At 47.5% G+C, this 16,367-nt stretch overlaps 1 protein-coding gene across 7 annotated transcripts in view; it reads right to left on the bottom strand.

Moving 5' to 3' along the window:
- The window catches only part of CSMD3 (CUB and Sushi multiple domains 3), a 2,007,504-nt gene that overhangs the window by 420,333 nt on the left and 1,570,804 nt on the right, over nucleotides 1-16,367 (bottom strand). For all 7 annotated transcript variants that reach the window (XM_075352941.1, XM_075352934.1, XM_075352935.1 and 4 more), the window contains one exon: nucleotides 14,396-14,500. In XM_075352941.1, coding sequence (XP_075209056.1) covers nucleotides 14,396-14,500 — 105 coding nt within the window. The remainder of the gene's footprint in view (nucleotides 1-14,395; nucleotides 14,501-16,367) is intronic.

The raw sequence follows: 16,367 nt of genomic DNA, 5'->3' as shown, positions 1-16,367 counted from the left end.
ACTGCTCTGCTGCATACATACAGACACGCATACTGCTCTGCTGCATATATACATGCATACATATAGACACGCATACTGCTCTGCTGCATATATTACATATAGACACGCATACTGCTCTGCTGCATATATACATACATATAGACACGCATACTGCTCTGCTGCATATATACATACATATAGTCACGCATACTGCTCTGCTGCATATATACATACATATAGACACGCATACTGCTCTGCTGCATATATACATACATATAGACACGCATACTGCTCTGCTGCATATATACATATAGTCACGCATACTGCTCTGCTGCATATATACATACATATAGACACGCATACTGCTCTGCTGCATATATACATACATATAGACACGCATACTGCTCTGCTGCATATATACATACATATAGACACGCATACTGCTCTGCTGCATATATACATACATATAGACACGCATACTGCTCTGCTGCATATATACATACATATAGACACGCATACTGCTCTGCTGCATATATACATACATATAGACACGCATACTGCTCTGCTGCATATATACATACATATAGTCACGCATACTGCTCTGCTGCATATATACATACATATAGACACGCATACTGCTCTGCTGCATATATACATACATATAGACACGCATACTGCTCTGCTGCATATATACATACATATAGACACGCATACTGCTCTGCTGCATATATACATACATATAGACACGCATACTGCTCTGCTGCATATATACATACATACATATAGACACGCATATTGCTCTGCTGCATATATACATACATATAGACACGCATACTGCTCTGCTGCATATATACATACATATAGACACGCATACTGCTCTGCTGCATATATACATACATATAGTCACGCATACTGCTCTGCTGCATATATACTGTCACGCTCCCCGGGTCCTCACCCCCGTTCCCCGGCTCACCTGCCACGCTCTCCGCTCCCCAGTCACCGGATTCCGTCCGTCCCAGGGCTCCGGGCCCCCGATCCCGGCGCCCGACAGCTTCCCTGGACCTGGCCGGCTCCCCTGCGTCCTCCTCGCAGCCTCCTTCCCTGGCTTCTGGCACCCGGGCGGCGCGCATGCGCATTAGGGCGCGCGCGCGGTCACTGACCCTTTCTTAAAGGGCCAGCGTCCATTAACAGGAAATGAGGTTGCACAGGTACAGGGTATATAGGGGGTCATTGTCCAAGGGGGCGGGGCCTGATCTTCGTGTTCCCTGAGCTAGGAGTCAGGTCTCTTGGTGTTTATGTGCCTGTACTCACCTATCTGTCTTTGTAGAGCCGTACCTGCCTCGCCATCCAGTCTGCCGTGTCCTGATCCCCGCACGCTGTCCGTCTGCCATCTGACAGTCCGTACCATCCCGGATCCCTGCGGTGACCCGTCATCTTGCTCCAGAGGTTCCGGACCCCGCCTGATATCACCTCGGCCTCCGAACCTGAGCTACGTCACCAAGACCACCTTCTGTGACTCCGTGGTCCCTGGGACTCCTCCGCTGCCTTCACTTGCACGGACTGTTCTACTGCCCATCAGTGCTTCAGCTGCCGGACTCCCTACCACCATCTCAGAGAGTTCGGTCCAGTGGATCCACCTCCTGGGTCTGCCCGACCGCCCGGCCGTGACAGTAAGATCAGGCCATGGATCCCGCTGCAGCACTATCGGTCCTGCAAGAGGAACTCCAGCGTCAGCATGAAGTCCAGACCCGCATGCTGCAATTCATGACCTCCGTGGACACCCGCCTGTACACATTACAAGCATCAATGACGCCTGCGGCACCCAGGTCCCCCGCCAGGCCAGCCATGGCCCCCGCACCAGTGGCAACCTCGTCAGATGCTTCCCGACTCCGTTTGGCGTCACCTCCTCGTTATGCTGGAGATCCCAAGACCTGCAGGGGCTTCATAAATCAATGTTCCCTTCATTTCACGCAGCTGCCACATCTGTTCGCCTCCGACCAAGCCAAGGTCGCCTTTATAATGTCCCACCTAGAGGGCGAGGCGCTGGCGTGGATGAACCCCTTGTGGGAGAAGGAGGACCCCATGACCAAGGATCTTCAACAGTTCCTGCAGGCATTCCGCAGCACCTTTGACGAGCCGGGACGCGCTTCTGCCTCTGCTTCATCACTCCTCCGCCTACGTCAAGGAACACTGACGGTGGGCCAATACGCCATCCGTTTTCGCACTTTGGCTTCAGAACTCGGGTGGAATAATGAGGCCCTAACAGCCGCCTTCTGGGAGGGACTCTCGAGTCGCATCAAGGATGAGTTGGCGGGTCGGGACGTGCCCTCCACCCTAGATGCCCTGATTGCCCTAGCAACTCGTGTGGACATACGTTTTCAGGAGCGCTCCAAAGAGCTATCTCGTGAGAGACGCCCGTTACGGCATTCATCTCCTCCTCAGAAGCCCTCCGTACCTCAGTCATCAACAGCTGGGAGTCCCGTCCACGAGCCCATGCAGATTGACCGAGTGCGTCAGTCTGCACAACGTAGAGCAGAGCGGCTTGCCAAGGGTCTCTGCTTTTACTGCGGTGAGGGCACACACCTCCTCCGTTCCTGTCCGGAAAGGCCGGGAAACTCCAAAGCCTAGGGTTGGTAGGAGAGGCCACCCTAGGTGCTGGGACTCTCTCTGATCCGGTCACATGGACCGTGCAAGTGACAACGGGAGAGACGCGGTTCACGGCTGAGGCCTATCTTGATTCCGGGGCAGCAGGCAATTTCTTCCAGCAAGCCACCGTGGACAAATACCAGGTGCCTGTTATCCCACTCAACAAGCCCCTGGTGATTGCCTCTGTGGATGGGAGACCCCTTTCTGACACCATCTCCTGGACCACCAGGCCGGTTGAACTGCGCATCGGTGCTCTTCACACCGAGAACATCGCCTTCTACGTCCTTCCGCACATGTCCCATCAGATCCTGCTGGGCCTTCCATGGTTACGGACTCACGAACCATCAGTCAGCTGGGGCACTGGCGAAATCACCCGCTGGGGTGCTTCGTGTCATGAGAGATGCCTAAAATCCACACAACCCATCCGACGACCTCCGGTTCCTGAGAACCTACCGGGGCTGCCCTCGGCTTATTGGTCCTTTGCTGATGTCTTTGATAAAAAAGAATCCGAGGTACTGCCGCCACATCGCCCCTACGATTGTGCCATCGACCTGCTCCCTGGAACAACGCCACCACGAGGACGGATATATCCTTTATCTCCAGCCGAAACAAGGGCTATGTCTACTTACATCTCAGAGAGCCTGGCTAGGGGATTCATTCGGAGATCCTCCTCTCCTGCTGGAGCAGGTTTCTTCTTTGTCAAGAAAAAAGAGGGCGATTTACGTCCCTGCATCGACTACCGGGGTCTGAATCAGATCACTGTTAAGAACAAGTACCCTCTGCCGCTCATCCCCGAATTGTTTGACCGGCTTAGAGGAGCTCGTCTGTTCACCAAGCTGGATCTTCGGGGTGCTTACAATCTGGTGCGCATCCGCTCTGGTGACGAATGGAAGACCGCGTTTAATACGCGCGATGGACATTATGAGTACTGCGTGATGCCCTTCGGCCTGTGTAACGCTCCTGCCGTCTTCCAAGAACTGGTGAACGACGTGTTCCGAGACCTCCTCTACACCTGTGTGGTAGTATATCTAGATGACATCCTTGTCTTCTCTCCGGACCTCCCAACCCACAGAGAGCACGTACAGCTGGTTCTACGACGACTAAGAGAGAACCGTCTGTACGCAAAGTATGAGAAGTGTGTCTTTGAGCAGTCTTCTCTCCCCTTTCTGGGGTACATCATCTCTGAGACTGGACTGCAGATGGATCCCAAGAAGGTCTCCGCCATTCTCAACTGGCCTCCCCCTTCTGGACTGAAGGCAATCCAACGCTTCCTGGGATTCGCCAACTACTACCGCCAATTCGTCCCTCACTTCTCTGCTCTGACTGCTCCACTTTCCGCTTTGACTAAGAAAGAGGCAAATCCAAAGGACTGGTCGCCTGCGGCCGACGCCGCGTTTGGCTCTTTGAAGCGGGCTTTTGCTTCCTCGCCTGTACTTCACCGTCCGGAGTTGAACCGCCAGTTCACCTTGGAGGTGGATGCCTCCTCCTCAGGAGCCGGAGCAGTGCTCATGCAGAAGTCCTCCTCCGGGAAGATGGTGACTTGCGGATTCTTCTCCAAGGGCTTCTCAGCGCCTGAACGCAACTATACCATCGGGGACCGAGAGCTCTTGGCAGTCAAACTGGCACTGGAGGAATGGCGCTACCTCCTGGAAGGTGCAGTGTATCCCGTGATCATCTACACGGACCACAAGAACCTAGAATACCTGCGGTCCGCTCAGCGACTGAACCCACGGCAAGCCAGGTGGTCCTTATTCTTTGCCAGGTTCGACTTTCAGCTTCACTTCCGACCCGCGGACAAGAATGTACGCGCTGATGCCTTGTCCAGGTCTTTCATGCCCATGGAGCAGGAGGAAGAGACTACCCAACCCATCATCTGTCCTAGCAACATCATTCCGGTGGCCCCTGTCACCCTAGCCCAGATACCGCCCGGGAAGACCTATGTCTCCGATACCGACAGGCAAAAAGTGTTACACTGGGGTCATGCCTCAAAAACAGCCGGGCATGCTGGTCAGAAGAGAACATGGGGTGCGATTGTACGCCATTACTGGTGGCCATCCCTTCGCACGGACGTCGCTGCTTTTGTCTCTGCCTGCTCCTCCTGTGCCAGGAACAAGACGCCCAAACACTTGCCCCATGGCCGTCTTCTGCCTTTACCGATACCCTCAGTCCCGTGGCAACACATAGCAATGGACTTTATTACGGACTTGCCATTATCCTCCGGGCACACAGTCATATGGGTCGTGGTTGATCGATTCTCCAAAATGGCCCACTTCGTTCCTATGGCCGGACTGCCCTCTGCTCAGGAACTCGCGGAAGCCTATATACATCACATCTTCCGCTTGCATGGCTTTCCATCCCACATAGTGTCCGACAGAGGAACTCAGTTCACCTCCCGCTTCTGGAGGGCTCTATGCAAACATCTGGGAGTGACTCTGGACTTTTCTTCTTCTTACCATCCTCAGTCTAACGGCCAAGTGGAGAGGGTCAATCAAATCGTGACCTCATACCTACGTCACTATGTCAACGCCCATCACGACGACTGGTCCTCGCTTCTGCCTTGGGCTGAATTCTCCCATAACCACCACGTCAGTGAGTCATCCTCCGAATCTCCCTTCCATGTTGTTTACGGACTCCAGCCCGCCGTCCCATTGCCTATATCCCCTTCATCGGATGTCCCGGCTGCTGATACTGCAGTTCGTGACTTTGCTACCATTTGGGACTCTGTCAAGGCGTCCCTTGGGCGCGCTTCCCAGCGGATGAAGAAACACGCTGACAAGAGACGTCTGGATCCTCCGTGTTTCTCTCCTGGTGACCTGGTCTGGCTTGCTTCCCAGTACATCCGATTGAAGATACCTTCCTACAAGCTGGGTCCTCGCTACATCGGGCCGTTTAAGGTCCTCAGCAAGATCAATGAGGTATCCTACAAGCTACAGCTCCCGGCCACGATGAGGATACCCAACTCCTTCCACGTCTCTCTGCTCAAGCCGGTTGTCCTTGGTCCCTTCTCCGCTGCTGCCAGTCCGGCCCCTCCTCCTATTGCCGATGATGACATCTATGCGGTAAGGGATATCGTGGCCATGAAGACCGTACGAGGTCGACAGTTCTTCCTGGTGGACTGGGAAGGGTATGGTCCTGAGGATAGGTCTTGGGAGCCCAGGGAGAACGTGGGCACTCCTCTTATCCGTGCCTTCATGTCCCGGTTGCGGGGAGGGGGGCGTGGGGGGGGGGGTACTGTCGCGCTCCCCGGGTCCTCACCCCCGTTCCCCGGCTCACCTGCCACGCTCTCCGCTCCCCAGTCACCGGATTCCGTCCGTCCCAGGGCTCCGGGCCCCCGATCCCGGCGCCCGACAGCTTCCCTGGACCTGGCCGGCTCCCCTGCGTCCTCCTCGCAGCCTCCTTCCCTGGCTTCTGGCACCCGGGCGGCGCGCATGCGCATTAGGGCGCGCGCGCGGTCACTGACCCTTTCTTAAAGGGCCAGCGTCCATTAACAGGAAATGAGGTTGCACAGGTACAGGGTATATAGGGGGTCATTGTCCAAGGGGGCGGGGCCTGATCTTCGTGTTCCCTGAGCTAGGAGTCAGGTCTCTTGGTGTTTATGTGCCTGTACTCACCTATCTGTCTTTGTAGAGCCGTACCTGCCTCGCCATCCAGTCTGCCGTGTCCTGATCCCCGCACGCTGTCCGTCTGCCATCTGACAGTCCGTACCATCCCGGATCCCTGCGGTGACCCGTCATCTTGCTCCAGAGGTTCCGGACCCCGCCTGATATCACCTCGGCCTCCGAACCTGAGCTACGTCACCAAGACCACCTTCTGTGACTCCGTGGTCCCTGGGACTCCTCCGCTGCCTTCACTTGCACGGACTGTTCTACTGCCCATCAGTGCTTCAGCTGCCGGACTCCCTACCACCATCTCAGAGAGTTCGGTCCAGTGGATCCACCTCCTGGGTCTGCCCGACCGCCCGGCCGTGACATATACATACATATAGACACGCATACTGCTCTGCTGCATATATACATACATACATACATACACGCATACTGCTCTGCTGCATATATACATACATATAGACACGCATACTGCTCTGCTGCATATATACATACATATAGACACGCATACTGCTCTGCTGCATATATACATACATATAGACACGCATATTGCTCTGCTGCATATATACATACATATAGACACGCATACTGCTCTGCTGCATATATACATACATATAGACACGCATACTGCTCTGCTGCATATATACATACATATAGACACGCATACTGCTCTGCTGCATATATACATACATATAGACACGCATACTGCTCTGCTGCATATATACATACATACAAACACACACCTTGCTCTGCGGGGCCCACACACGCGGCTCCGGGGGCCACACACACGGCTCCGGGGGTCACACACGCGGCTCTGTGGGGCCCACACACGCGGCTCTGTGGGGGCCACACACGCGGCTCAGGGGGCCACACACGCGGCTCAGGGGGCCACACACGCGGCTCTGCGGAACAGGGAGGGGCGGGGAGGGAGTGATGTCCCACATACTGATCAGGTCACGGTGCAGATGGGGCCCACACAGCGCCGGAGGGAAGCGATGTGCTGGGGGTCGCTGGCTGGCACTGTGACTCCTTCATCTGTGCGACCGAGCAGGACGCCGGGCGGTAGCTCCGCCCACAGATGATGCTCAATGAAGGAGAACACACCCTTAAAGGGCCGGCAGCCACAGTTTCCAGTGCCAAGGACTGCTGCCTCCGGACCGACCGCAGGTAAGCTGAGCGGGACCGTGTGTGTGTGTGTGTGTGTGTGTGTGTGTGTGTGTGTGTGTGTGTGTGTGTGTGTGTGTATGTATGTATGTATGTATGTATGTGTACATGCCGTGGGCAGGAGGGGGCGGAGCGAGCTGAGCGGGGAAGTGTCGGCTTCCTGCACGTAACTAGGATAAACATCGGGTTACTAACCAAAGCGCTTTGCTTGGATACCCGATGTTTATCTTGGTTACCAGCTTGTGGCAGGCTGCCAGCGATGGCTCCTGCACACTGTAGCTGTAAAAAGCCCTGCTTTTTGCTGCTAGAACCGTTCTCGAACGTTTCTAGAACTATCGAGCTTTTGAAAAAAGCTCGAGTTCTAGTTCGATCTAGAACATGGCCCAAAATCACTCGAACCTGGAACTGGAGAACCTCGAACCACGAACCGCGCTCAACTCTAATCATGATGTCATGATGCACTGTGACTTACGAGACTTGGTTTCGGTGATGTCATACTGCGCCCTGGCTATGACCGGAAGTCCTTGACATGATCCCAGCACTTACTATGTTCTGGACTGTAAGAGACATCTCAGCTGACCTACAGATTAAAAGGGATTCCAACCGGTCAGTTTTGCAAGTGATAGCTTGGCCATCCTATGGAGTCAGGGGCATGCCGACCTGTCAGTTCTGCAAGTGATAGCTCGGTCATACTATCTGTGGCTGGGGTGTGCCAAGCTGTTAATATTGTGAGTGACAGTCCACTCGCCCATTAAGTACAGGGGTATGCTGAATTGCTTCCAAGTATCTTGCATTCTAGGTGATTACTTGGTTATTTAGCTGCCTGACTACGGTCTGACTATTGCCAGTCATATGCTTAGCTCGGTGGTGAGTGTGCCTTGTTTATAGTGCTCTGTTTTTTTTATATTTTGCTGCCCCACCTTGGACCTTGCCTTTGATCATTTGTTTTGCCTAGTTCTTTTGTCTTAACCTCTTCACATGATGTACTGACGTACTGGGTACGTCATGGATCATGTGAGATTAATCGCCATCACCTGCTGTGGGCAGTCAGCAGCGATCCACGCACATGTCAGCTGAATTCAACAGCTGACATGTGTGCCTGCCAGGCTCAAATGGAATCCTGCTCCACCCACGCCTATTAACCGCCTACATATCGCTGTCAAATTCTGACAGTGAAATGTAACAGCGTGCTGCGGTAAGCATTAACTTACCCAGCACCATAGGAAGAATCCCCAGAATTATGTTTTTTGGTTGCCACAAATTTTGCACAAAATGCAATAACAGGTGATCAAACGTAGCATCTGCACAAAAATGGTACCATTGAAAACGTCAGCTTGAGGCACAAAAAATAAGCCATCACTGAGCCATAGATCCCGAAAAATGAGAATGCTACGGGTTTTGGAAAATGGCACATTTTAGTCCATGACAGTTTTGCAGAGCATGGTCAATATTTTTTATAATGAATGGCCTTATCCCTAGACACTGTATATCTAGTTGGCAGCTAATTGATCAAGTATGTTGCCGATTACTGACAACATTTAGAGATGCAAAAATCAGTTTTAACAGAAATGATGTTGTGAAATAAGTGGCGTGTGCATACACTATAGGGCAGGGTCATCAAAGCTTTTGCGCCATTAAATCAGCATAAAAAGATTTGAAAGATCACTAAATGTTTGTGCAACTCAGAGCTGGGCAAAAGTTTAGCAATTCTTGGAATTTTAATTCCAGTTTTAAGTCGCTCTGCCAAAATGCTGCCCTCCGGTCAAATTCAGCAAAATTACTGGCATTTCTTCATTGACTGTAGTAGCATTTCTGGAGGGGCGAGCAGAGGCTCACGCTACTAATAAGCTGCGCCAAACTCATTAAGGTGCAAACACTTCCTAATCAATTTGGGACTTCGTACTCCAGTGAGTCCCTAATTAAGACTGGCATGCGCAACAAAAGTACTCATATACCTTTTACAAGAAACCAACTCTTCTACATTAGGCAATAAATGTATATTTTAGTATGTTTGCAGTATAAGCAAATAAGAAACAAACAAAACATTTGCAAGAATATCAAGGATTATCATTCTGATGAAAAAATGGAATGTTCTTTCATTTTACTTCTAGCTTTACTTACACGTATAATGGTTGATTTAAGATCTAATTATCATATATAAACCATTGAACTTAAAATTGTCATTTAAAGGGAATCAGCAGGATTTATCCACCAAACTATGTACATGCCCAAACTTTTTATATGCATATGTAGCTCCTTCAAAGACAAGTCAAGAAATACCTTTACTTTTCTAGTCCATTCATCCATTACTAAGAAATCAGTATTTGTATTGATATGCAAATAAGGCTTTAGCCTTATAATAGATCTGATGCTTCTGACATTCCAGCTCTATTTTCTGCCTAGCACCATCTCTATCTTCTTTACTGGCAGTCTCTATGTTGTGTGATTTCAGGCAAAGGAAATTGTCAGTTAAACATAAAGAGATGGCATTGGGCTGGGGGTATATATGACTAAGACCGTTTAATACGGTCGAAACGCGTTGCTAGTCATTTTTTTCCCTGTCTAGGGGCTGTCTGTACCTAACATGCTATGAAGAAAAAGACATGGATCGCACATCCCACAAAAAGCCTAGCAGCTTTAGATCATTGTATTTTTGTGGGATGTGCGATCCATGTCTTTTTCTTCATAGCATGTTATACAACATTCTATCCCCCTCTTTTTTTGCTTGGATCTGCACTCCCCCCATTTGGCACAGGTGATTTTAATCAGCAGGAGACTGCAAGAGGGGTCAGCCCCTTTTTTTGCTCCTAGTCCACATATGGGAGCCAGTGGGAGGTGAGTGCGAAGCTCCTCTCACTGAGTGCTGGTACTGTGTAGTGGCCAGTGTTGTGGTGGTGTCGTGTCAGTGAGGCACTGCGACCTGGAGCCTTGGGGGCTTTTCCTTGCACCATAGGTGCTGTGAGGCACCAGGTCGCCTGCCCTGCTGGCACTTTGTCGCTGCAGCAGTGGTTGGTGAACGGTGCCGCACTATAAGGTTTAGGATAGGGACCCACTCAAGAGGTTTGCCGTGAAGTAGCAGTGGGCTTAATACAATCTGATCAGAATGGTAACAAAATAACCTCATGTTCTATTTATATAATTGTTTGCCTAGCGGCTTTAGATCATTGTATTTTTGTGGGATGTGCGATCCATGTCTTTTTCTTCATAGCATGCTACCTTCACATGTGTACACATGGAATAAACCATATGGAAATTTATATTGAAGAGTGCCTTCCTTTCTGCCCTGCATCTCATCTTACATGATTGGGCTGGGGGTATAGCTCCTTTGCTGAGATATCAGCATTTTAATTGATATGTAAATTAGGCTGTAGATCTGAAGTCTCTGTCACTCCAGCTCTAATCAAGTGGAAGGAGGCGGCACTATGCAAAGAATAGAGGTGGAGTGAAAGAGGCTTCAGATCTACAGCCTCATTTGCATATCAAATCAAATGATGATTTCTCAGTAACAGAGGAATGGACTGTCCTTGTAAAACTATTGTTGGACTTGTCTTTTAAAAAGCAATATGTGCATATAAATATTTTTGGGGGTGAAGTCCTGATTCCCTTTAAAAAGTTTTAGTGAAATTGGTAAACATTGCTAGCTTCTTTCAGAAACAGCGGCACTCTTGTTTGTGGACCAAGTCAGCAGGGCTATGTTTACACCTTATGCTGTCTTAGGCTTTCACTACTCAATTTGCCCCAACTGGTGCTGATTTTCTCGAATCATGTCTGCCCGGTTACATTACTATATTATACACCATTCTTAAATATTAAAGGTGTTATCTGGTACTTTTAGTTAGTTTACATGTGGATTCATAGTGGTCCTAGCATAAAACACATAGTAACCAAACCTCCTGCAACTCACTGGTACTCCAAGTACTGCTGCCTATGTCCACTGATGGTCTACTCCTCTTCTTTTAATGGGAGCATCAGATGACCACTAATTGAGGGCCTCAGATGTTTCTACTGATTGTTTTCAGAAGTTGTGTTTCATCCGAGCTGAAAGAGTACCTTAGCACTTATTGATTGTCAACAATGGTCAACTAAAGCGGGCTTTACACGCTGCGACATCGCTAGCTTTGGCTAGCAATGTTGAGCGGGATAGCACCCGTCCCCGTCATATGTGCGATATTGTGTGATCACTGCCGTAGTGAACATTATCGCTATGGCACCGTCACACGCACTTACCTGCCTAGCGACTTCGCTCTGGCCGCCGATCCGCCTCCTTTCTAAGGGGGCAGGTCGTGCGGTGTCACAGCGACGTCACACAGCAGCGTCCAAGAGCAGAGGAGGGGCGGAGATGAGTGGCCGTAACATGCCGCCCACCTCCTTCCTTCCTCATTGCCGGTGGACGGAGGTAAGGAGAAGTTCGTCGCTTCTGCGGTGTCACACACAGCGATGTGTGATGCCGCAGAAACGAGGAACAACATCGCTAATAAACAGGCAACTATATTTGGTTTTAGGACGACCTCTCCAAAACCAACGATTTTTGCCTGTTTTGCGATCGTTTAAGATTGCTCGTACGTGTCACACGCTGCGATGTCACTAAGGACGCTGGATGTGCGTCACTAACGACGTGACCCCGACGATAAATCATTGGCGATATCGCAGCGTGTAAAGCACCCTTAAGTCCTCAAGAGGAAGCCAAAAGAGAGGGACGATGTGAAGAACATTGTGAGCAGTATAGAGGAGTGGGCATAGATGTCTGTTTTTTTTTTTTTTTTTATCTTTGGACCACCGTCGACCTGTTTTAAATTTTAATAGGCAGTTCTCTAATATAAATTAAACATTCATGTCAATAACATATTCAACAAAAAAAATCCAACATTAGCAATTTATCTATTCTAGACCATTCTTAAAAATTACTTGGCACACAAATAGTTAATCCCGTAACATGTTACTTTAGAGCGTTAAATACAAGCAAGTTGCTCTTATCTTCTATCTGAATGATGCATTATAAAACAATTTGGATTTGACTGCCTTGATTCCTGTGAAGCGGATAACACTGTGGAGCCTTCCTATTGCTCCGTTCTGCTGGTGCTGCTAAACTTGAAGATTTATTATGGAGGATACTTTGATCAAATCAGCGCTTCTCGATTAGTCAGAAATCTTGATTCGAGAATGTCTTGTCACAATCCCACGGATGGGAGCTCTATGGTCAGAGATTCTCACTAAGGAAGAAGTGCTGATTTGCCAAAAGCAGCCTCAGAAATAAATCTTCAAGTTTAACAATGCAAGCAGCATGGAGCACCAAGGCAAAACTATATTGCAAGCTCAGCACCTTAAACTGTATAAAGTCCGAACTCCTCCTTCCTTACAACCCACAACAAGTAAAGGTTTTAAACTTTTATGATGATTAAAAAAAAGTGAAATTAAAGTGATGCTTCCTAAACACTGCCGCCCTAGGCACTTGACTCCAGGTACCTAGTGTTTTAAACGTGACTGTGCAAGTCTGGTATTGCAACCTAGCATTTTTCTAATCTTACATAATTTTAAACATTCAGTAGGAAGTATTTAAAGTGAACCTGTCAGGTGCCATATGAACCCAGGACCACGAGCAGTTCTGGGTGCATATTACTAATCCCTGCCTAAGCGTCTCTGTATCTAGTACCATAGATAAAAAAAATCTTTAGAAAAAGCATTTCTAAAGATCTTTTATCATGTGCTAATGAGGCCAGCAACTAGTCACAATGGTGTTAGTTCCCTTGGCTAATCGGCCCCCTTAGCATGTAAGCATGCCCCTGTGGGCGTGCTAACATGCTAATGAATATGCAGCAACAGAGGCATGGTCGCGCTCACCTCTCTACTGCCACTGCTAGTTTTCAGCTCAGTGCCCATGATCAGAACTTCTGGACTTCCAGTAATGCAACTATGTATGCGTCCCGGCTTCAAACTGGTATATTACGCATGTCCAGAAGTCCGGACAGTCTGATAGTTTGCACTAAGCCAGAAACGAACGGTGGCAGCAAAGGTGAGAGCAACCATGCCTCTGATGCTGTGCACTCATAGGCATGTTAGCACGCCCTCAGGGGCGTGCTTACATGCTAAGGGGTCTGACTAGCCAAGGGAACTACCTTGCTTGCGACTAGTCCCTGGCCTCATTAGCATATCATTAAGGATGTTTAGAAACACTTTTTCTAAAGATCCCTTTATCTATGCTACTAGATACAGGGACAGTTAGGCAGGGATTAGAAATAAGAACTGCTCGTGGTTCTGGGTGCATATTGCACCTGACAGGTTCACTTTAACCTCATCCTTGGCTTAAGTCGGATTCACACATGGAACACTTCATTTTCTTCTCATTATGTATATATGTAATTTTTAGTAAGGTTTTCTCATTATGATAACCAATTTTAATACTCAAGTTCCGAAATCAACTGATGCAAAATTTTCTTGTGATGGTGACATTGCAAATTAAAAAGAAATGAGAAAAATATGTTTAATATAAATAAGCTTGATTTAAATAATAGTTCATTTTTTGATGACACATTAACTTGAAAAGTCCATCACATATATATATATATATATATATATATATATATATATATATATATATATATATATATGTGTATATATATATATATATATATATATATATATGTATATATAAATAAATAAATAAATAAATACATATATATATATATATATATATATATAAAAATATATATATTTTTAAATATATATATATATATATATATGTATATATAAAAAAATATGTATATATACACATATATATATTTTTAAATATATATATATATATGTATAGATAGATATACAGCATGTATGTGTGCATATATGATGCAAGAATAAAGACGTCATCAAAGGAAACAACTCTTTACAGTAGAGTAACATTGCTATTCCTTTTGAGACATGAAGATGTAAAATAAATGAACTCTGACAGTGTAGAGAGCTGACAGTAATGTGCTCCGCTTTGTATGGTGTAGAAAACTATAGACAATTACCTGTGTATTCCAGATGGAACCCAGCTGCAGAAACACTGATGTCTGATTGAAAATTTAAGTATAGATTGTTTGATGTGCTGTTTAGAAGATGAGGTATGGTCGTTCCTAGAAAAGAAAAATACAACATATACCGTATGAATACGAATATATCGAACGAACTGCAGTCAATTATACTCAAAGCTATATTTTTACAACATTAATTGGGGTTGTATGATACTTTATTATTGATGTGTTATACTCATGATAACCCGTGTTCATTATTCGCAACACACTCCATGCATCTAGCCCTAAAATGCAAAATTCACCAAGTCCACAAATCTATGAGGGTTACAAATGTACAAAAATGAACAGGGGGTGACAGCATATATGGAATTCCCCTAAAAGTATTATAGCATTTATTTCATAAACTGTTTCCAAAACATCTGATGTTTTGACCCTTTGTGTTACTTGGCAAATGCCCCAAATAATATTGAAATACAAAAAGAGGAAAAAAGAGTGTGCCTAAAAAATTGGGATCACCACAGAATATAAATACAACCTGGTATTTTATTGATGCAAGACAATCCACACATAATGAACACAATACAAAACACAATGGACAATAACAGCTCTAAAAGCTTTTAATAATGGAATAATGGACTAATAATGGAAAAGACTACTATTCTCTGCCCTTGAAAAAGCCACCACAGGTGGCAATATGTGTGGGGCTGTGACTTACCCAAGGTCCATTCACCACACCCTGTCCTGCTTCGGATAGCACATGTCTGATATGTCCGATTGCACTTAGATTTAGGAGGTTTTGTTACATTGTGGAGAATTCCATCTCCCTCTTGCCTCCCCCCCTCCCCCCCTCCCCCTTCCAGGATCCCTACAGGGTCAGGTGAGAGAGAGAGGGGCCAGGTAATTTTGCTATATGGTCGCATCATAGTGTCTGGCACACTTAGATCCACACCAATTTGTTTGTTTTTTTTTTTTTGTGTGATGATCAGCTCAATTTAGTGATTCCTCTAGCAAGTGCAGGCATTTTTTGCATTCAGTTTGTATTTTCCATTATTAGTCTTTGGCACTTTTCTAAATGCCTTTCAAGGATATGTGACTGGACCCTCATTAATATACTCAGGGACTAAAGGCCCTGTTACACGCAACAATGTACCTAACGATATATCGCCGGGGTCACTGATTCCGTGATGCACATGCGGCATCGTTAGCAACGTCGTTGCGTGTGACAGCAACGAACGAGTGTTAACGATGGAAAATGCTCACCTTATCGTCCATCATTGACACATCGTTCATTTTCAAAATATCGTTGATTGTAGATGTCTCCTGTTGTTCGTCGTTCCCGAGGCAGCACACATCACTACGTGTGACACCTTGGGAGCAATGAAGTACAGTTTACCTGCGGCCACTGGGATTGCGGAAGGAAGGAGGTGGGCGGGATGTTACGTTCCGCTCATCTCCGCTCCTGCTTCTTTTGGGCGGCTGCCGTGTGACGACGCACGAACCGCCCCCTTAGAAAGGAGGCGATTCGCTGGACACAGCGACGTCGCTAGGCAGGTAAGTCCTGTGGGACGGCTCCTAACGATGTTGTGCGCCACGGGCAGCGATTTGCCCCGGGATGCACAATCGACGGGGGCAGGTGCTTTCACCAGCGATATCGCTAGCAAAATTGCTGCGTGTAACACCCCTTTACGGGGATATTTTCATGCATGGACTGAGTTTATAATCATTGAATTTTTCTATTTATTGTATACTGAGTAAGTCACTTTGTTTCACTTTTTGTCATTGGTTTTAAGAGGTGTTATTGTCCATTGTGCTTTGTATTGTGTTCATTATGTGTGGATTTTCTTGCGTCAATAAAATATCAGGTTGTATTTACAGTATATTCTGTGGTGATCCCAATTTTTTAGGTACACTCTTTTTTCCTCTTTTTTTTGTTCCTACATGCTGTTTTGTACCTAGGAGATCCCACTTA

The sequence above is a fragment of the Anomaloglossus baeobatrachus genome, chromosome 6 (genome assembly GCF_048569485.1).
Source record: "Anomaloglossus baeobatrachus isolate aAnoBae1 chromosome 6, aAnoBae1.hap1, whole genome shotgun sequence".
Taxonomy (NCBI): Eukaryota; Metazoa; Chordata; class Amphibia; order Anura; family Aromobatidae; genus Anomaloglossus; species Anomaloglossus baeobatrachus.
The sequence above is the reverse complement of the archived record's forward strand: the minus strand, read 5'-3'. Positions and strand labels throughout refer to the sequence as shown.